At 32.8% G+C, this 22,662-nt stretch overlaps 3 protein-coding genes across 9 annotated transcripts in view; 1 reads left to right on the top strand and 2 right to left on the bottom strand.

The window, feature by feature from the left end:
* Positions 1-5,920: 5,920 nt before the first annotated feature.
* Positions 5,921-7,300, bottom strand: LOC126771375 (protein cornichon). Its single transcript, XM_050491236.1, has 4 exons — positions 7,115-7,300; positions 6,935-7,047; positions 6,635-6,778; positions 5,921-6,084 (listed from the first exon to the last, which is right to left on the bottom strand). Exons 1-4 carry the CDS (start codon positions 7,262-7,264, stop codon positions 6,057-6,059), a joined length of 435 nt encoding a protein of 144 aa, XP_050347193.1. The 5' UTR covers positions 7,265-7,300; the 3' UTR covers positions 5,921-6,056.
* Positions 7,301-8,917: 1,617 nt separating this feature from the next.
* LOC126771292 (endoplasmic reticulum lectin 1) lies at positions 8,918-15,635 on the top strand. 2 transcript variants are annotated; one of them, XM_050491104.1, is made up of 8 exons: positions 8,919-9,318; positions 9,736-9,967; positions 10,175-10,339; positions 11,361-11,653; positions 12,927-12,980; positions 14,028-14,186; positions 14,779-14,941; positions 15,282-15,635. In XM_050491104.1, exons 1-8 carry the CDS (start codon positions 9,172-9,174, stop codon positions 15,611-15,613), a joined length of 1,545 nt encoding a protein of 514 aa, XP_050347061.1. In that variant the 5' UTR covers positions 8,919-9,171; the 3' UTR covers positions 15,614-15,635. The 2 variants fall into 2 exon arrangements, with proteins under 2 accessions (XP_050347062.1, XP_050347061.1); XM_050491105.1 differs by lacking the exon at positions 12,927-12,980 and having other exon boundaries at positions 8,918-9,318.
* A 1,474-nt stretch (positions 15,636-17,109) lies between these two features.
* The window catches only part of LOC126771287 (CUGBP Elav-like family member 1), a 433,380-nt gene continuing 427,827 nt past the window's right edge, over positions 17,110-22,662 (bottom strand). For all 6 annotated transcript variants that reach the window (XM_050491098.1, XM_050491093.1, XM_050491095.1 and 3 more), the window contains 2 exons: positions 21,411-21,533; positions 17,110-20,851 (listed from right to left, as the gene is read on the bottom strand). In XM_050491098.1, the coding sequence (XP_050347055.1) occupies positions 20,580-20,851; positions 21,411-21,533 (395 nt within the window). In that variant the 3' untranslated portion in view covers positions 17,110-20,579. The remainder of the gene's footprint in view (positions 20,852-21,410; positions 21,534-22,662) is intronic.

Below are 22,662 nucleotides of genomic sequence, written 5' to 3'. Positions count from 1 at the left end.
TACTATCATCTGCATAGCAATGTATGTTCCCAAGAGTGAGCATATCATTGATATGCAAAAGAAAGAGCGTGGGAGATAGCACAGATCCCTGGGGGACCCCAGCATTCACTACATAGAATTGTGAAGCGCAACCATCTACTAAAACACGAAGGCTACGCTAGTGTAGGAAGCTGGCAATCCAGGTGCATAGCTGAGCAGGCAGACCATATGCCGGTAGCTTGGAGAGAAGACTTCTGTGTCAGACCCTGTCGAAAGCCTTGGAGATATCGAGGCTGACAGCCAACGATTCTCCATGCTTGTCGATAGCTTCACCCCAGAGGTGTGTTACGTACGCTAGAAGATCACCTGTGGACCGTTTTGGTCGAAACCCGTACTGACGATCATTAATTAGACAGTGATCTTCTAGGTAATGGATCAGTTGGTTGTTTAGAATCCGTTCCATCACCTTACAAAGTACTGAGGTGATAGCTATTGGTCGATAATTTGCCGGGTCAGACCGATTCCCTTTTTTGGGAACCGCTTGCACATTAGCTCTTCTCCAAGCCTCCGGCACACATCCCGAAGAGAGAGAAAATTGGAACAGGCGCGTTAACACAGGAGACAGCTCCGCCGCGCACTTCTTCAGCACAATGGCTGGTATTATTAATGTCATTATTATTATCTTTCAATATTTTTTATTCTGTTTAATTACTTAGCTTCTGTTATCTATTTGAATACAATTTGCTTAAAGTGTTGTTTCATTACCTAATACTAGGGCCTTACATATGAAATTGGCGTTTTGTACGGGAGGAATATAAAGTCTTTTTTCTTTATAAAATATATATATCTCATAGGTAGTTCATTGATCCTTTTACTAAAAAACCCAGGGGGGTGAGAATCAATAAACTCTTTGAAGGCGGTTTGGACTGCCGCATCTGAGTTCAATTTTTTTCCTTGTAAGAAGTTGTCCAAATTCCGGAAAAAATGGTAATCTTTTGGAGCTAGGTCCGGGGAGTACGGTGGATGTCCCAGACATTCCAATTGTAACTCATCTAGCTTAGTGGTTGTTTGTTGTGCAGTGTGTGGTCTTGCGTTGACGTGAAGCAGCAGTGGCCTAGAGCGATTAACCAATATCGGTTCTTTAGCAGCTAGTTCTTCCTTCATGGTTTGCAGTTGCTGACAGAAGATATCTTCCGTAATCGTTTGGCCAGATTTTAGAAAGCTGTAGTAAACGATACCGGCGCTAGTCCACCAAACACTCACAAGTAACTTTTTCTAAGTCAATTTTCGTTTAGGACAGGATTTGGCTGGGTCTCCAGGGTTCAGCCATTGCGACGAGCGCTTCCGATTATCGTACAGTATACACTTTTTATCACAAGTAATGATTCGAATCCCTTCATTATTGTGTCGGTTGAGCAAAGTAACACAGCAGTCGACGCGTGTTTGCAAGTTCGATTCGCTCAAGTTCTGAGGACCCATCGTTCAAGTTTTTTTAATTTCCCGATTTGCTTCAAGTGGATTAATACAGTTTTATCACGTACCCCGAAGCCTGCAGCTATCTCTGAAGTGCTTTGTGATGGATCCGCTTCCACAATAGCCTTTAATTCTTCATTTTCCACTTTGGTCTCCGGCCGTCCACTGGATTGGTTCTGAAGGTCGAAATTTCCAGAACGAAAACGTTGAAATCAAAAACGTACCGTGCTTTTTTTGCGACACCAGCGCCGCACACATGATTAATCCTTCGAGCTGTTTCTACAGTACTGATGCCACGGTAGAACTCGTACCCGTAAATATACCGATATTTCATGTTTTCCATTGTGCGGTAATAAGCAACGCCAAAGAAAAAAATAATAAGGAAAAAACAAATGAATGACTGTTTTCAAAACTCAAATGTACCAGCAATACGCATAATTCATTCTTCCTAATTCATAAGCAGGAATTTATAAATTTGAATTTGGAAGTCTTAACCAAAGAGGAGATATTTCAGATCAAAGTGGTCAGTACGACAAAACGCTAATTTCATATGCAAGGACCTAATATTTATTTGTTTTTATTAGTTAATAATAATACATAACATCTACATATTAGACTTACAATATTCATAAGGAACCCATAAGGCAATCAATCTTCAGATTATCTTATCTGTTTTGGTTTGAGGTCGAACGATATTTTAATAATTAATTAATCAAATTAAAACAAAGGATGCTGGATTATATTAAATTATCAATAGAGAATTTAAGGATTTTTATTATTTTAGTCAAATTTAAAATAGTCCCTCCCGATTCCCACCCGACGCAAAGCTGCCCATAATGCAGGCCGCATTTCCGCGCTGTATGGCAATGGACAACCTTTGTGCCAAGTGGGACCCGGAGCGACTGTCTAATCTTTTTTTTTTATATATTCGCCGGGCGGGCAAGTGACTCTACTCCACCTGATGGTAAGTGGTAGTAGAGTCCAAACGCGACGACGGCCAGTACAGACGGGAAAAACGTTCTGCACTAGCAGCCTTCGCCTTGCCGGCCCGCAAGATGCCTCTTCACGCCTCGTTTGAAGGAACCCGGGTTGTAAGAGGAACACGTGAGCTGGTAAGGAATTCCATTTTTTGGAAATGCGACAAAGAAAGGAGTTGCCAAATTTCTTTGTTCGCGATGGAATTGATGTCACAGTTATGCGGTGACATCGAGAACCAGCTCGCGTGGACTTAAGAAGGAAGGGGGAAGCAGGAATTAGAGAGAATAATTCCTCAGAGCACTCGCCGTGATACAGTCGATAGAAAGCACTCAGTGCTGCTATCTCTATGTGTTTGTGACCTTTACGTCGCCAATAATCTGTCTATTTAAGGATAGGTATATCTACAATCTACATACATATCAATACAAAGTACATATATTTAAAACCTCATATATTTGAAATATTCCGATGGAACGATTTTAGATCTAATATAGGTTTATTGTCATTTAAGTAACTATCGACGAATGTGGGCGTATGAAACGGATTATTGTTGTTCATTTCAAGTTAAAAGGGTCATATTAGGTCAAATGACCTATTTAGTACCACATCGAAATCAATTTGGATTTAGAACGTATCGACATTAATCTCCTTATAAACTTCACTTATTATATTATAGTAATAATTGGAAAATTTTATTACATATAATGAAATTTAGCATATGAACAGAAGGTGGGCCAGGATAGCGAAAGAAGTGTTGTGTGGTTATAAACAATATTTATTAAACAGGCAGAGTAACCGCCCTGCCCAAGTTCAACAATAATTATGATCGTCATTGTAAATACATCGCTATTTATACCAAAGTCTAATCATTTTAATGTTGTAAAAAAAAACATATCACGAAATTAAATACATTGAAACAAAATTTATAATCAACTTAACTTAAATATTAAATTATTCTAAATAATATACGCGTTGGTCGTAGCGTTGAGTTTAACACATAGCATAGGCATCCTAACGTACGATTAAGTACATAGTTTGTTCAAATATTGTTATCTGGTTTGAGGGCAATTCATATGAGTAGGTTAATACTTGTAATATAATATAGTATACTTTATGATAGAATCGATTATTGCGCGAACATTTATTTCATATTCTTGTCAATCTGTACAATTGTTCACATTTCGTGCGGAAAATATATTATTTTTATTTGAAAACTCATGTTGATCTAAAAAATATCTTCTAAGAATTAGATCAGGATCGAACCTGCGAATTTAAGCTATTAAGTCTCATGTATTTAATTATCTATGAGCCTGTAATTTAAACAGGTTAACAAAAAATCCCTGAATTATTCTTCTTCGTGTAATTCAACTTCCAGCGTCCATTCGATTAGTCTCAGACATCTTATTTATAAAACTGTGAGTAAATCTCCGCCGTTAGTACCTAAGTTATAGATAAGATAGCTCCTAGAAAGATCGTGATAAGACACACGCGCGATCGTGCTATGTGACAAATCGCTAGCACTATTTCGCTCATAATAATCTAATAGCTACCTACTTCTCTTAAATTTTGCTCATAACTATTAACTGTTTTTTTATTTGAATATGCCTCCATTTGTGACAAGACTAGGCTGGTTCATTTTTGGCCAGAAAATTTGAATTTTTAATTCTTGCTACCACTCCACAAGGTCATAATTTGCACAGTGGGTAACTATTGTTATGATTTTTATTTGCTTATTAAAGACTTCAATATTATCTTTATACATATAAAGCTGAGAGCCGAGACGGTCCATTGGTTAGAATGCCTGAGTCTTAATTGAGAAACAACCGATGATCATGTGCTTAATTTGTGTTTATAATTCATCTCTTGCTCGGTGGTGAAGGAAAACAATCAGTGTTTTGCGTTAGAAGAGTGTAGTGGAATAAGCTATAAAACAGTAAGACATTCACATACTGTTACTTTATATATGATAACTTTAAAAAAAAACATATCTAGAAGACTAATAAATAATTTCAACTAATAAAGCGCGTTGCTGTAAAAAGATATAAGATAGATAATAATGAGACGATAAATATAAATAAACATAAAATAAAAGGACCGGATGTGAAAAATTAATATAATTTATTTTTAATTATGAGTTTCTGCAATAAAATGTATGTAGATAATCTGTAAATTTTACTTATTTTATAACAGTATTAACGGGTTATATTAAAACATTAAATTATATAAAAGCCTTATTTGGTTAATTGTAACTGAAAAAGACTGATTGTTTCTTTATTCTACCTACATAGGTATAGCCAATCGAAGGAGTAAAGATAAACGAACCTTATATTAACGTATTCCAAGCGATTTGATAATAGTTCTGCTATAATGTGTATTACAAACAATTCCTGATTATTATATCTTTATTTAAAATACAGCACTTAACTTATATCTTTGATTTTAGTTCGAAAGTTTCGATAGCAAATTTGCAGACATTTAAGACGACATTTTTTGCGAATCCACAATGAAAACAATAGATTATACAAGATCTTGAGTAATTATATCGTGTCAATTCAATGTAAAAATTGTTTTTTTTTTTTGTAATTGCTCCTCTTTTGGTTGGAATAGGCTAAAGATTATATTGTCACAAAGATCAAAATTGTGTGCAAAATCTCAATTTTATCTAAGTTATACCTTAATGAAATAAACCAAACACATTAAACCAACTATTAAATTTCTGTTGAAATCTTATCATCAATAGTAAAATTTATCATTGACGGTAAAATATTATTAAATATATACACTAATTACTCATTCCGGCTTCGCACAAATAAAACGATGGACATAAAACATTTATATCGTAATACTTATAACCTTATTGGTTACAATAGTGCATGCCAGTAAGTTGACATGATTTTTTCCGACATCTTTTAAAATCATCCTTATATTTCTGTCAATTTATGCAATCAGACAGACAGACAGACAGTCACAAGAACATAAACTCTTAGTTCCCTATGTTAGTGGCGCATTTTCGATATAATGGGTAGTATCATTTACTCGATATTATGGTTGGTGATCTTAATATTCTTTGCATTGTGGGTTGCTGGAATCTCTGCTGGCTTTTACATCATACTGCATCCGTTGACAGTTTGCATTGAACCTTTGTCAGGTCTGACAGACTTTTTATTAACAGTTATTCAGTTCCCAAAGTACTGTGCCCAAGCGATGATGGATGGAAGAGGATTTAGATGAAATATTTAAGTCTTTATGTAATTATTTGATTGTTATATTATTAATTGTATGTTGGATTGTTGCACTTGTTGGGCCCTAATAATAATAACAACTGTATAATAATAAAAAATAATTAATGAGTTTTTACGTTAATTTATCAAGTCTATTTATGCAAAACCTTAATTAAATTGTTTGGTAGTTTTTGAGTAAATCTCTTTTAGACAGACTGACACCTGTCGAGGGAAGTTCTTGTATTTAAAGTAATCAATAAAAAATTAAAACCTTTATAAATTATAAATTTTATTATCAAAATACTTAAGAGTGGGCTATAATTCTATGCAACAACAGTTTGTTCAAACATGACATTATGCTCCTTAAGGGATCTACGAATAAATAAATATTTAAGGAATGGATTTTCAAACTGCAATCAGCACAACTATCATTCTGAAAAAAAAAAGAATAACAATTTCATTTTATAATGATTAAAATTTATGTAAATACTAATAGTATGTACAAATAATATAAGTGTAACTTTTAACTGTTATTTATTTAATTTAAGCTGTATTAAATTTTTTTTGTACCGAGCTTGCGACACACTGTATTTTGATGAATAAAAATGTATGTAATAAAAAGGGATAAGATTATTACTTGGAGTGCCAATAGATGTAGAAATTGGACAAATATATTTAACAGTTTCAAGTTTTTACTTCTATCGGCCTATGACTGCCTGTTTTTGATTAAGGAAATAAAACTGTTACTACACTTTACTGTATTTTAAGTATGTGAGAGATTTGGATGGGACAATGTCAATTTATAACTGTTAGTCAAAAGCTTACATTTAATTTATAAGAAAGTATACAGCTTATAGTTCGATAACTTCTGATAGCACTTAGTGGCTATTAAAAAGGGTTTTTCATCATTATAAATTTTAATACTTGATTACTTATATGCAAAGTAAATAAATAAATAGCAAGCGTAAATAAAAAATACTTACCCATAAAGGTATAAAAAGAATGAGAACAAATAATATGCAAGTTTGATCCAACCCTCTCTTTGACATACAGTTAATACATCAGCATTCATTATGCTTGTTGGATCATACAGACCTGGACCGGACATTACGGGTCTTGTACGATACCTGCAAAAATATTAACACAAACTATTGTTTTTGAATCAAGACAAGCATATATAAATATCATATTATATTATACTTATATTTAGAATGAATCAGCATGAATGTAAATTTATGATAATATGAAGGTGAAGCATGATTGTAAAAACATAACCTGATTACCTGTGTATGTGATAAAGAATCAGTGGTACGTTTATTAACAATGAAATCCATTCTCCTGATAAGAGGAAAAGTATGTTAATAAATAAATGCAGCAAATACTCCGGTAACACCAACTGGAATTGAAAAAAAGATTAAAAGGCGTAAGTCACTTGGTGTTCAATCATAACTTAAAATACTAACAGGATTGAGGCTATTGCATTGATCAATTGGATTTTTATAATCGGTCTTTAACTCATCGATTGCTATGACATGGAATATCGAGAAAAATATAAGAAAAGCGTCTACAATTAGAGCTATAATATAAGAAAAAGCTGGGAAGCTAAACGCCATTTTGACAAAAAGCCCATTTGACAGTTTCGTGATGTCACATTTTTTTTTCTAAATTCTGTTATATGTAAAATCTAGTACATCCTACGATACTAGGTTAATTAATAAATAACTTTAAACTAGGCAAGCTATATTTTTTTTTTTTTTATATCGCCGGGAGGGCAAATGACTCTACTCCACCTGATGGTAAGTGGTAGTAGAGTCCAAACGCGACGACGGCCAGTACAGACGGGAAAAACTTTCTGCACTAGCCGCCTTCGCCTTGCCGGCCCGCAAGATGCCTCTTCACGCCTCGTTTGAAGGAACCCGGGTTGTAAGAAGAGGGGAACACGTGAGCTGGTAAGGAATTCCATTTTTTGGAAGTGCGACAAAGAAAGGAGTTGCCAAATTTCTTTGTTCGCGATGGAATTGATGTCACAGTTAGGCGGTGACATCGAGAACCAGCTCGCGTGGACTTAAGAAGGAAGGGGGAAGCAGGAATTAGAGAGAATAATTCCTCAGAGCACTCGCCGTGATACAGTCGATAGAAAGCGCTCAGTGCTGCTATCTCACGACGCAATTGTAAAGGTTCAAGGGTGTTTGTGACCTTTACGTCGCCAATAATGCGTACGGCACGTCGCTGCAACCGGTCCAAGGCCTCAAGTAGGTACTTAGCGGAGCCATCCCAAAGGTGCGAGCAATATTCCACGCAAGACCGTACCTGTGTTTTGTACAGCAGGCACAGTTGTTGTGGCGTGAAAAAGCGCCGCACCTTGTTCAGAACTCCGAGTTTCCGTGAAGCTGTTTTTATAACAGCCTCGATGTAATCCCTTGGACTAAGGTCGCAGCGAACGTCAATCCCCAGCATGGCGATTTTGCTTTGCATCACCAGCGGAGTACCACAGAGGGAGGGAAGAGGGGAAAATGTTGACTTTTTCGCCGTGAGAGCGCATACCTGTGTTTTCTTGGCATTAAACTCAACAAGATTATCAGAGCCCCATTTGGCGATGAGATCTAACGTCCTATCGAGTTCAATGACAAGATTCTCCCGCTTCTCCTCAGTTTCCGCCCGCCCAGCCACTGCGCGTCCGTGGTATCCACCATGCACTGTACTATCATCTGCATAGCAATGTATGTTCCCAAGGGAGAGCATATCATTGATATGCAAAAGAAAGAGTGTGGGAGATAGCACAGATCCCTGGGGGACCCCAGCATTCACTACATAGAATTGTGAAGCGCAACCATCTACTAAAACACGAAGGCTACGCTTGTGTAGGAAGCTGGCAATCCAGGTGCATAGCTGAGCAGGCAGACCATATGCCGATAGCTTGGAGAGAAGACTTCTGTGCCAGACCCTGTCGAAAGCCTTGGAGATATCGAGGCTGACAGCCAACGATTCTCCATGCTTGTCGATAGCTTCACCCCAGAGGTGCGTTACGTACGCTAGAAGATCACCTGTGGATCGTTTTGGTCGAAACCCGTACTGACGATCATTAATTAGACAGTGATCTTCTAGGTAATGGATCTTATAGTTATATTATGGATTTTCTTTAGAATCCGCGTTTTTGATCAAAAAATATTGTTTTATCATAATGATTGATTATATAATCTGTTCCTTTAAAGTCATAACATTATTACTTTGACAAATGACAATACACCAACTCATAAGTCATAAGTAGGCACGTACCTATCCGTAATTTGAAGTTCGACTTTAATTTCTGAGTTATCAAACATACTGATTACGTGCTAATGATTATAATATTTCTATATTGTTAAAACATTTGATTCTAGTTAGCATCGGCGTCGTTACTCGATAATCTTTTAAATTTATTAGGATTAATTATTTTAATATGTGTATAAATAATCATTTTGAGATGATTTAAAGGCAAACAGAACGATTAACATTATTTATTATCAACTAGTGTATAAAAATGAAAAGTGTCTGCTTACTTGTTATAAGTGCAGTAGCTGTCTTGAGCATAGAACATGACTTTAAAGGGTTTGACGATAGTATATTATTTGGTATAAACTGGCCAGGAGTTCAAGAAACTCTTCCGAAGTTAGAAGATGGATCTGTGGTATCTATTATACAAACAGTACACTAATACTTAATAATAACTTCTTAAGCTTAGCATCTAGGTTCTTTTTCCTTTTCTGAATTATTAACAACTTTATATTCACCATAAGTTCAAATCAATTTAATGATAAGTGCAAACATCATGTCATAATAGTTAATGATTGAAATGGCTTTGTTAAATTTATGGACTACTAGTTTTCGCTTTGTTAGGTACACTATGTTCTTTTCTGTACCTCTTTCAATGTGTATGCAAAGTTTATTGATGGTCAGTCGAGTAGTTACATGTGAAAGTGTTATAAACAAATAAACAGACTTACTTTTGCATTTATTTCATATAATATTATCGTGTAAACATAACTAAAACATTAATACATAGCATACATTGCAATAAAATTCATTTTTCTATTATTAATTTTAGAACCAAGAAGTATTAAAAGTTACAACATCACATAAAGAAAAATACGAATGTCGCTTGCCTGAACTGCATAAAAAAGAAACGACAAGTATTGAAGAGTATGATGGTCCTTCCCCGATAAATCTCTTGAAGCCACTGTTCACTCAAAAGATTTGCTCATACAGGCTCGAAAGCTACTGGAGCTACGAGGTGTGCCATGGACGGTATATACGACAGTATCATGAAGAGAGAGAAGGTATAATTTGTTATCAAGATTCATTTATTCAGTAGTTCTATTTAGTGTATACATATTTTATATTGAATCTATACATTAAGCGTTTATAACTTAATTGCAATGATTGTTTAAAAAAAATAGAAGATTTTTCAGTAACATTCAGTTATGAGCCTTGTTTAAAATCTATTTGCCTTCTGAATGGAATTAAATGTTTTATTTTATTTCTAGGTAAAAATGTTAGAACTCAAGAGTATTCTTTGGGTCATTGGAGTGCAGAGAGGCAAGCAAAACTAGAATCAGAGTTAAAGGCAGCACAAGAAAACAAAATGAAACTTAAAACAACTAAAGTGGAAGGAATGAGCTTGCCATATATTGAAATGGCTATGGATCAAGGTTAACTTAAAAGTTTTATATTTTTACTAGCTTACTACAAACCCGTAGCTTGATAGTAAAATAGTTTTTTTTTTTTATATGCCCCGGGATGGCTAATGACTCTAGTCCACCTGATGGTAAGTGGTAGTAGAGTCCAAACGCGATGACGGCCAGTACAGTCGGGAAGAATGTTCTGTACTAGCCGTCCCCGCCTTGCTGGCCCGCAAGATGCCTCTTCACGCCTCGTTTGAAGGAAAACGTCGTTTTTATTGTAAATATTATTAGACCATTATTTTTAAATTTAGAATTCGTCAAACTTAGAAAATATTAGATACTAATTTATGTAGGGAATCTACTGTTGCCCAATTAACCAATTTTGTTTTTTGATGTAATTAATTTATCATACAATTAGCATAGTTATGTTACCTTGCTCTATTTTATCACCTTAGGATCATTTATAAGGAATAATTGCTTTGCTTTGCTTGCTTATTTAAAAATTGTGGTTTAATGTAAGAAAGAAATGTCTTGTAACCTAGCTGTTACAATTTTTGTATTAAAAAAAGACGATATATTGTGACAAATTCAATCTTGTTTTCAACTTTAGCAGTGTTGATTGATTTGGATTATTAGGTTTGAAGAAATATGATACAACTTATGATCTGAGGAGGAGAGAGAGAGATAAATAGACTTTAAGTTTATTATACATGTGAATTGCTAATAACTCTATATTATATTCAAAACAATAAAAATAACAAGAATTAGTTGGCATTATGACGTTTAGGCATTACAAACATTTCTTGATTAATGTACCTTTATTTATAACATCCACCTTTATTATTTAACCTCGTGAATTTGTTTAATTACATTGGCATTCATAAAAAAATTCATTTCTTCATGAATCCATTATTAAAATCATAGATTATTTTAGATCCAGACCAATGAAGCGTATCAATTCAAGCTCAAAGTGGTTTATTTATCTTTAAATGTTGCACCAATGAAATTAACCATAAATGATCTCATACTGTACATTTTACCTTTTCAGGTACCATTTGTGATTTGAGTGGTAAACCAAGACTTACAAGAGTTCTATATGTCTGCTACACACATAGCAAGCATGAGATTTACTCATTTAAAGAGACTGCCACATGTGAATATGAAATAATTATTCTATCACCGTTGTTGTGTGAACATCCTCTATATAAGCAGAAGGATGTCAGTGAAAATATTATTGACTGTATACCCATTGATGGTGCACCAAAGAAACCTAGGAATTTGTTGAAGAGTGAAGTAGAAAGCTTAAGGTTCAACCATCAAACCGTAAAATCATTGCATAATGTGAGTTTTTGCTTTTTAATCTCTCAATCAAATTAGTGTGTCCCTTAGTTTAATGATGCTCCTATGAGCTCTTTTTAATAATTTTTTAAAACTCTATGAATACTGACAAGATCCGCTAAAGAGTTAGTTTGTCAAAAATAGTTGTTGTATAAAAATCAACTATTATAACTTTGATTTTTAATCATCATTCTTTAATATGAGTCATTAATTGAGTGATCTTTTAAATATATTTTTTCAATGAGCATATAAGTAATTTTAATACATAAATTAATAAAAGCTTTAATAAATTAAAAAAAAAGTTATATACTAAACCTTATCAGTAGTTACCAAATAAAAACAAATCAGTTGACAAGCAGAGGAGAAAAAAGTGCTGAACTGTTTTGTATTTGCCTATTTGTAGATATTTTCTAGGCAAGCTGGAGCAAGGTGGAGCGCCCACCTTAGAATGTATCTCACTTTCCATCAGGTGTGATAACAGTCAAGTGCTAGCCTATACAAATTAAAAAAAAAAGACATACATATAAAACCAAAAATTACTTATTATATTTTTTTATTAAATTGTTTATCTAAAGATAAAAATATTACACGTAAACAATTGCAATAGATCGAATCTATATGCATAGAATTTATTTTACTATTCTGATACTTATGTTATGCTCTGTGTGAATCTTATTACTAAAATTAGACTTAAAGGCCTGACCTAACTTATCTGATACAATATTATCATTATTTTTATTGACTATTAAATTATTGTTTGACGATAGCTTAGTAGAAATTAGAAGTAAATTGTTTGGTTTTTTTTTTATTTCTTTGCTGTGTATTGATTTTGTTTATTTTAATTTTTTAAATAGGTTATTGTAGTTTATTTTAACTTTTCTTATAATTTAAAACTTGTGGTTTAATGTAAGAAAGAAATGTCTTAATTATAATTAATTGGTTACAATTGTGAACTAATTTTTTATTATTTATGATGATCTTTAGTTAAATATTTAACTTGGTAAATAAATTATGATAAAGATTTTATATACATATTTAAAATTAAAATACTGATACTCAATAAGCTATGCGAGTTATGTGTGTTCTGTCCGTCTTATAAACATTGGCTTTCCTTAGTAATCTGAAAAATACAAAATAGACAGTCTTGATTGTGTGGTGGTTGGTACCACCGCTATTAGCTCAGTATCCTATTAATGGAATTATAAATGATATAATTAAACCACAAGTAATTTTAAGATATTAGTTGCTTCATTAACATTTGTGTTGGCATGTTCAGGATAAGGAAGCTAGGGATGTACTTGCTGTTTTGAAAGTTGAGAAAATTGATAAGGTAATTATACTTTTTGTTGCTTTTTTTTATATTTTGTTTATATTGTAAGTATGTATATGTGTCATGCTTGTTTTATTTAGTTATTGTGTATGTAATGTATTATATATATACATATATATGTTTCAAATTATACATTTGCTATATGGGGAATAGCAAAGTAGAATAACAATATTAAGCCAATTAAGGGCTTTTTTGTTAAGCATCTATCGAGCACGTAATTACGTGTATAGTGGTGGGGAACGAAGTCACAAGCGAAATAATATTCAAAGGACATCAGGCAGAGTATTGCGTCAGCCTCGTAGGCTGAAAACGCCTTCCAAATCGACCCCAAATAATTGCGAGCAGAGGATGATTATAATTTTTATTCATTCTTAATATACTAACAAACTTAGCATCTTTTTTTTTATAGAATAGGAAGGCGGACGAGCATATGGGCCATCTGATGGTAAGTGGTCACCAACGCCCTTAGACATTGGCATTGTAAGAAATGTCACCAATCGCTTACATAGCCAATGCGCCACCAACCTTGGGAACTAAGATTTTATGTCCCTTGTGCCTGTAATTACACTGGCTCACTCACCCTTCAAACCGGAACACAACAATATCAAGTACTGCTGTTTTGCGGTAGAATATCTGATGAGTGGGTGGTACCTACCCAGACGAGCTTGCACAAAGCCCTACCACCAGTCTTTATTATACCAGCAGTCTATCTAGATATGAACCTATAGATTTATTTGGTTGTTGGCAAAAAATAAATATTGTTATATGATGCAGAAGTAAAGGTGATTTGTTTTGTCAAATAATTTAGAAATATACGAACATTGTTATTTATAAATTTTTTTTATAACTTTATATTAAAAATATATACTTTTTATTTAGTGATTATAAATACTATAATTCGTGTAAAAATTCTCGAATGTTCCATACATATTGATTTCCAATCCAACCATTTATTAAGAGTCCTATTGTAGTGAGCTATTACCAGAATATATAAGATTAATATAAGAACAGACTATATAAGATTAATAAAAATTGTTATACTTTTAGGATGGCGAAACTCATTTGAAATTGGAATTGCATCCATTAAGCGAGGAAGAAGATTTGACAGGTGATAGTAAAGCTACAGCATTGCTTGAGAAACCACAGCCGATGACAGACGATTCGCCGGTTCGCGCGTTTTTGAACGGAGAAAATTGTTTGAATGGCGTAAGTTTTATTTTTTATTTTCATGTAATTTAAGTATTGGTTTCATCCATGATGTAATTTAATTATAATAAATACAACGTTTAAAAATATTTTGTTTACAACACTTTGCTTTGTGGCTTCGACAGAGTACAAAAAGGCTCTATTTAAACCTGTGTCATAAGAACCGACTAAGGGAAATTTTATAAGGCGTATACATCAAACATTTAATAACACGTAACGACGTCCGTACCGTGCCGTTGCACGTGGCGATTTTGTGACGTGAAATTGTACAATGTCTAACGTTTACTTACACGACAAGCGGTTGCAACATTGCACGATGTCGAAACGTGCTTCGTCACGACGTCCGTACGACGACGTACTTATGTACGTGGTGAGAAACCGAAGCACCACTAAAATATTCTCAATTAATGCAGCAATTAATGTAAGGTAGTCGGTAGTAGCTGTAAATAGCATATTTCATTTTTTCGGGGTCGGCGCATTGTTTCAGTTGCAAAGAAAAGATTATACAGCCGGCACAGCCTGCCCGACGATAAAATTTCTCTTGGCGAATGTACATTACATGTATATTAAAAAACGTGGTTGTTTGTTCAAGGGTACTGGTTGGTGGAAATATGAATTCTGTTATGGCAAACATGTGGTTCAGTACCACGTGGATCGTGCAGGCGAGAAGACAACTTTACTACTGGGAAAATATAATGAGCAGGCACATCTGGACTGGATAAAGGAGAACAGAGGGAAAGCACCAAAACCTATTGGTATGTTGACATTACATTTTTTTATTATGAACTAGCCAAAACCTTCGGCTTCGCCAGCGTGTAGTTCAGTTTGTGTCGAATATCCTATTTGAATTATACATATATAATTTAAATTAGTATGTAGCAATACTCACGGGTTTAGAAAAAAGGTGTGACTTTTCTAACATAGTGTGTGCAAAATTTCATGACGATCGATTAAGTAGTTAAGTCTTGAAATCTTAACAAACAAACTCACTTTCGCATTTATAATATTAGTTAGGATTTCAAGAAGAAACATTAATTATCAGTTTAATTTTTATTTCGGTGACGCTTCTAACTGTGCCATTTTTATTTCTTACAGATCAAAGAACATCCGTTTCTCATTTCTACTCTGGAGGAGATGTTTGCGATAAAACTAGCAAACCTAGACAGACCGAGGTGAAATTGAAATGTTTAGAAAATTCGTCAAGTCCGGCTCAAGTGTCCTTGTATCTTTTGGAACCTAGGACGTGTCATTATATACTGGGCGTGGAGTCACCGCTGATTTGTGATATTTTACCTCTCGCTGATGAAAACGGACTCATAAAGTCGATGAAACCGCTTCCCGAAGTGCGAGATAATTCAGTGGAAAACAAACTTGAAAACGAAGACGATATAAAAGAAAAGGACGTAAACAAATTTGGTTTTGATTAAATTAATTAACGCTTTAAAGTAACCTTGTTTTTTATTAAACATATCCTGAACTTACCTGGACTAACCAATTTCTTATATTCACATGAATACTTCTTATTCAATCCAGTACACAACCAGCTAGGTATTAATAATAATAATAAATTTATTTATTCTCTTCCACGGACATGTTTACATTTTTTTAATATATCTTAATAATAAATACATTTGAATGTGGGAGGCAGGAACCCAAAGGTCGCTCTGTACTAAGAGTCTTCCGCCTCCCCCTTTTGGGTAAGGAACTATTTATTAATTGAATTTTATAGTAAATAGAAGAAAGACTAAAGCTTTTTGAAATACCAGAACAAAAGGTTTCCGGAAGAGGTATCAGTGTCGCAGTAAACTATAAGAGCTCGTAGCGTAGTAGGCGGGCCTTATGAGTCGTAGCCACGAAGCGGACTAGCAAAGTACTTGGTGCCGCGATGAACGTGTAAACCCCCTTATTGGTTATATACTCCGATGTTAACACTTATGGGCTTTATGAAATGAAAAACAGTCCAATTATTATACTTAATTTATAATAGACAGCGTAACGTGGTGTAGGAATTTTTAACACGAATGTGCTCCTATGGCGCTTTCTAGCCACTTTATATAAAAATAAAGCTTTTTGAAATACCAGAACAAAAGGATTCCGGAAGAGGTATCAGTGTCGCAGTAAACTATAAGAGCTCGTAGCGTAGTAGGCGGGCCTTATGAGTCGTAGCCACGAACCGGACTAGCAAAGTACTTGGTGCCGCGATGAACGTGTAAACCCCCTTATTGGTTATATACTCCGATGTTAACACTTATGGGCTTTATGAAATGAAAAACAGTCCAATTATTATACTTAATTTATAATAGACAGCGTAACGTGGTGTAGGAATTTTTAACACGAATGTGCTCCTATGGCGCGTTCTAGCCACTTTATATAAAAATAATCGGAAGTCAGTTTATGAACTAATAAATTATGGTTTACAACGTAATTTAATAATATGATGATTAACGAAATTATTAATAATGAATTATAGACATAATAAGGTATAGGTAAATAAATCACCGAGATAAATATCATTGGGAGTAGTTCTTATATGCCACAACAGCTGGGCGCCTATGTGGTTTTTGTTACTTGTTAACATCTATTTTATGACACGGATTTATTGTTTTAAATTTTAACTATTTTAAGTAAATAATAAATTATATCTATATGTAAGCCGACGGATGCACTAAGTAAGGGGTCCGAGGGGGACGAGAGGAGGGGGGAGGATATTGATATTTATGTATAGCAAAAAGTTTTTATAAATGCAACAGTTTGAAGTGATGGTCTGTTCTAAAAACTGCTCAAAATGATTTGTTAAAAGTTTTAATGCAAATTAGTTAAATACACATAAGGATTCATAATTAATTAAATGAACATTTCTGAGTGTGTAATGGCGTGTTGAGTTGCGTATTAGTCATTTAAGGGTCGAAAATAAGAAGACATGTTTTTAACTTGACATTTATTTACATTTATATCAACAAAACGGGTGTTGTATAAAACAGTTCTTTTTTATTAAATTACCAATTGTTTACCTACTAAATACGGTGCCTCTAAACAGTGTAAAAATAAATTTTATTCGTCTGAATTAGTATAGGTACCGTGACGTTACTTTTATTAAATTAAAAAGTTATAAGAATCTTTTATACACGTGTGTTTTCGACGGACCGATGCATTGCATTGAATGAAAAGTGTTAATAAAATTGGTGATTGATAAAGTAAAGTAAGTTGATGAAAGTAAATGTTAAAATTGTTTTAACGTTTGTAAAAAAAAGTATAAAGGATTTTTTTGTTGTTTGTTTCTCTTATATTGACATCGGTCCGACGAATACATATGTTAAAAAGGTGTTTTCTAGATTCTTTTGATAAAATCAAGCTCGTAATTACCAAATATCAATCAATTTAACAAAAAAAAATATTCCATAAATCATCATAATGGGTTGAAGTTTATAATTGGATACACGCCTGCTCTTTCTTTGTTTAATATTATTTATATTTTTAGAGCAATGATTTAATATCTGCTTGTAAATTTATATATCCAAAAAACTTCAATAATTTCATGACGATATTTTAAAGTATTATACGTTAAATGTTTAAGCAGGCGTATATTCAAAATATTTTAAAATACCTATTCGAATTTTAGGCATTATAGTCGACAGCAAAAACACACTTATGAACAACAATAATTTCTTCTATGTGGTCTCCGCACCACGACTATCTCATTAAGCCCAATGTGTGGAACAGACATTTTTTATTATCTGGAAATTATTTTTGAAAAGCTTTTTACTGTCACATATTTATAACAATGAGGTCTTATAACTTAGAAATTCTAAGTAGGTAAAAAATCTTCTTAAATATTTCTTTTCTTAGATCACACCTACGAACAGACTATACGGAGTGGTCGTGTCTAGGATTGTATTAGTAGGCAACACTAAATTAGAACAACCACATTAAAAATATATTATTCAATTATTATATACACTATTTTTGCAATACAAATTTTTCAAGGACACAACTTCGAATTTTTATATTTTTATAAATCGATAAAGAAGAACCGAATCTTTTTATTTGTTAGTGATTGTTCCATTTAGATTTTCGTTTGGAATTTCAACAATACATCCCCATTTCGAATAATTTATTTACTTACAACAAAAATAAGGAAAAAAAAATCCCTTAAAATTTTCTTTAAATAGAACTCACAATAAGACAATAATCATACTGAATGATGATACAGTCGTTCTATATCTAGAAAAGGGAACTTATTCAGTCTAAATATTGTCTTTCATCAGACATCAAAAACATTTACTAAATTTTTAAATTATAAGGTATTTGTTAAGCCAAACGTCGCAATATATTTTCTTTACAAATCACAATTAAATTCAATTCGTACGATTATCGTACCGCAACTGTATCAGTTCTTCGGATAAATAAACATAGTAAATTATTTAGTCATTCTTCGTAATGCATTGGCACAATAACAAAATACTTGGGTAACCTTTTATTTTAAGAAACATTTAAATAAAGTAAATTACATAAACATATCCCCATTGAGCGATTCGATAATCACATTACATTATTTATAGTGTATGTGAAAATTAATAAAATATATTAAGTAATACTTAATTTATAAAATTAGAATATTCTAGAAGTTAACAGTGACAGCATCAAAATCTAGAATGTGATCGAAAAAAGAAATTTTAATTAGCAAAGAATAAATTCAACAATAATTAACCCGAAAAGTGATGAACTGTAAGCCAAGAATAATAAGAAATATTTTAAGAGCTAACCGTACTTAAATAGTAAGAAAAAAAAAACAATAAATTTGTATAGTTCACGTCAATAGTATTTGTAAAAAAAAAAACAATAACAATGTTCAATACAATTGTTAAATTTACGAAAATGACTTTAAAATGAAAAAAAAAAAAATTATCTGAAATATTTACTCGGAAGTGTTGGCTATTTCGAAATACGTCAGTTAGTAAGTATTGTATACAAATACTATTCAAATGAACTATAAATAATGTATGTCGAACTTACACAAAAAAAAACTTAGTCTATGTTTAAATACTTAATTCTAACAAAAAATTTCTGACTAAACGGTCAAAGTTCGATGTTAGTTTATATACGTAAGTAGGAAAATGTATTATTAAAATTTGTATTTCTCTCGTTAAACATTCACAGAGTAATTTGACAAAACTTTTTAAGTGTTGTAATGATTAATCGTGAACTAAATCATGACGCATTTGTGTGGGTTTGACAAGATACAATTACCGAATCAGACATATGCAAATTGTAGACATCCCTGATTTTTCAACTATGGATGATTATGTATTACATAAGTGTTTATGAATGAACACTATTATGTAATAAATATTCATATAAAAATAAACGAGAAAAAAATAACGAGCATATCAATATGACTATGTACCCAGCGATACTATTTTCAAAATTGAACCCTTGAATTATTTTGTATTTTGTCCTTTAAAACAGCAGTCGAAAGATAGTCTATTTGAAGTAAAACATTTTTATTGATTACCCAAAGTAATAATAGTTAAAAAAGTTGTTCGCATAGATTGCTGTTTCTGAAATACTCAGTTATATTTCGCTGTGATATTTCAAATTAGTTATTATTATATAAGGATATAATAATTATTCCTGTAAATGAGGGTCACTGCAATCTTTTTTTTAAAGATTAAATATAAATAATCAAATAATAATGATAGATTTTTTTTAATGATTTGTTCGATTTATTAATTTAGGGTTAGGTTTTGTTTCTTTCTTCGATCCCCGGTTATTTATGTAAGTACTATTGAAAATATGTAGTTAATAAATACACTGATCGTTTTGAGATCATTATATTAATCTAACACCTTATAATTTTAAACAAGAAGAATTATAGACTGTAAATTAATATGGCCACTTTTTTATAAGTGGTAACACAAACAGAAAAGTTCACATAGAACGTATCAGTAAATAAATATCATCAATACTTACATGGTATTGTGTAAACATTGAATGACAAAATATATTTTTTTTTAAATTACAATATGACACAGACGTTAGTAAAAAGCGTACAACTATTGACAGCTCTTTGGCGCGTAAAAATCGCAACGGTTCATTAACGCATTCAACTTATGCTTAAAGTGACTAAAACTTATTATTTAAAAAATAATTATTATAGTAATAAACAAATTTGGGGAATACTTTGGAAACGATAAATCCTTTGACACAAACCTTAACCTTATACTTATTAGTTAACAACTGTGCACGTGGACTCGCGATTCCGAACGAACCTTACGACTATCATCAGTTCAAGTGCACCGGATACATCACAACAAATGTTCAAAAACTTACAACCTCTCCATATTTTTTCTTTATTTTCTTTGTAAATTCACTAGGAACGAGTTCTGGAATATTCTAGTACGGTCTTGATAGCTCTTTAGAACGTTTCAGTTGAACTTTAAGTCTCTTTGTACCTATTTGAAAGCCGTTCATTGCTTGAATGGCGGCCTGTGCGGAGGCTGCATTGTCGTAGGAGACGAAACCGAAGCACTTTGATAGGTTCGTCTGTTTGTCTATGAACACTTTGGCCGATATCACGTGACCGAACGGTAGGAAGGTTGACGCGAGGTCGGTGTCGGTGAACTCCTGTGGCAGGTGGTATATAAATAGGTTACCACCTTCCGGTCCTGAAATAATAAAGATAAATCATATAAATTATTGCATGCAGAGATGGCCTGTGAGAGGGGTTAGAACGCGTCAGTCTTAACCGATGATCGTGGGTTCAAATCCGGGCAAGCACCACTGAAATTTTATGTGCTTAATTTTTGTATATAATTCATCTCGTGCTTGATGACGGTGAAAGAAAACATCGTGAGGAAACCTGCATGTGTCTAATTTCACTGAAATTCTGCCACATGTGTATTCCACCAACCCGCATTGGAGCAGCGTGGTGGAATAAGCTCCAAACCTCCTCAAAAATGGAGAGGAGGCTTTAGCCCAGCAGTGGGACTTTCACAGGCTGTTTCTGTACTTACTGCTATACAAATTATATTTATACTAAGAAATAAAAAAAAACCATATTAATGTACTACACATTGATGTCATTGTGATATCGTTATAATTGGACTAACACCTTGATTAAGCTTTTATCATATAGATATAAATTTCGGATTTCGAAAATAAAAAATAATAAGATAGTGAATAAGTATAACAAGCGCACTGATACGCTATAATTTCAAAACTTACCCTCGACTTGCTTGCCTGCAGCAGCTGCGGCCGCAGAACCGAGTACGGAGCCGAGAGGTGCTGCAGCATACGCTGTGCCGAACTGTGCCGCATACGCTGACCCTAGTGGCTCCGCTGTGGACCCTGTTTATCAACGTTTAATATTTAAAAACTTCAGACAAAACAATAAACTAAAATTGATATAACACTAAATGCAATATTACACTAAACCATGCAATTTTATTAGAACAAAAATTAGCCTATTTGCAGTTCCGAGAAAACAAACCGGTGTTCTGTTCGTATAATGTCTTTCTAAGGTGTATGTTGGAAATATATTTGAAGATGCTTTTCATATCTTGTGTTAGAACTAAGGACATGCGGTCGAGAAGTTTTATTCACTCGACATATGTCTTGATAATATATATTTTTTAAATTAATATAATAGAAACTATAACTATTTGAAAGGGCTGAACAATTATAATAAAACGGTAATGTCTACGCTTAAAAGCTTTGGAGATAACAAATTTTCATTTTATGACACATAATACGGGTTTGTGCGAGAAACGTACGAGAAAGTTTATTAAAAAGCGGGCATTTAAAAAATTAAATTGTAGTGTCTCTTGAAATGTACGCGTATGTGTTATTAGAAATTAATTTAATAAATCACAATGTGTGCATTATAAAAAATATATATTTGCACTGAAATATGTGTTAGGTGAGAAAAATAATGTCAATTTAATAATACTTAAAACCTACTACTTTATGCAGACAGACATATTATAATTTTGATCATCGCAAAAACCTTATGTTTATATTTTTATAGTATAAGGCATTTTATTGTAACTATAATACCCTACATTATAAAAATATAAATATAACGTTATTAACGTTTTTAATACTTGTGAAACCTCCTAACAAGATTATTCTATTATTGTATTTTTTATCTGTTCCAATTTTTAAGGAAGAGCTGAATACGGCTTAGTTATTTGTATGTTTTTTTACATATAAGAATTTTTCTTAATATATATCAATCTATAAAATTATTTTATAAAGCTAATTTCACTAGCACAAAAGAAAGGTCTTAGTTAGTTAAGAACAAAACAATAAATACCATAACAAAAAAAAAGAAACAATTAGGTATAAAAAAATATATTTATACTTTTGAAACACGGCAAAAAAAAATTAACCACTCATGCAAATTGATAATTACAAATGTTAATGAACAATGTTTAATTTGTCGCAATTATTTAGTAAAGAACTGTAAAAAAGCATT

The sequence above is a fragment of the Nymphalis io genome, chromosome 10 (genome assembly GCF_905147045.1).
Source record: "Nymphalis io chromosome 10, ilAglIoxx1.1, whole genome shotgun sequence".
Taxonomy (NCBI): domain Eukaryota; kingdom Metazoa; phylum Arthropoda; class Insecta; order Lepidoptera; family Nymphalidae; genus Nymphalis; species Nymphalis io.
The sequence above is the reverse complement of the archived record's forward strand: the minus strand, read 5'-3'. Positions and strand labels throughout refer to the sequence as shown.

Bases quoted from the DNA above. Each gene is read 5' to 3' on its own strand.
- LOC126771375 (XM_050491236.1), bottom strand. From the start codon at position 7,264: ATGGCGTTTAGCTTCCCAGCTTTTTCTTATATTATAGCTCTAATTGTA. The intron at 7,048-7,114 runs GTTAGTATTTTA...TTTCAATTCCAG, and splicing joins AATGCAATAGCCTCAATCCT to TTGGTGTTACCGGAGTATTT. The intron at 6,085-6,634 runs GTAAGTATTTTT...TTTTTTTTTCAG, and splicing joins TTCTTTTTATACCTTTATGG to AATGATAGTTGTGCTGATTG.
- LOC126771292 (XM_050491104.1), top strand. From the start codon at position 9,172: ATGAAAAGTGTCTGCTTACTTGTTATAAGTGCAGTAGCTGTCTTGAGC. The intron at 9,319-9,735 runs GTATCTATTATA...TATTAATTTTAG, and splicing joins AGTTAGAAGATGGATCTGTG to AACCAAGAAGTATTAAAAGT. The intron at 14,942-15,281 runs GTATGTTGACAT...TATTTCTTACAG, and splicing joins GAAAGCACCAAAACCTATTG to ATCAAAGAACATCCGTTTCT.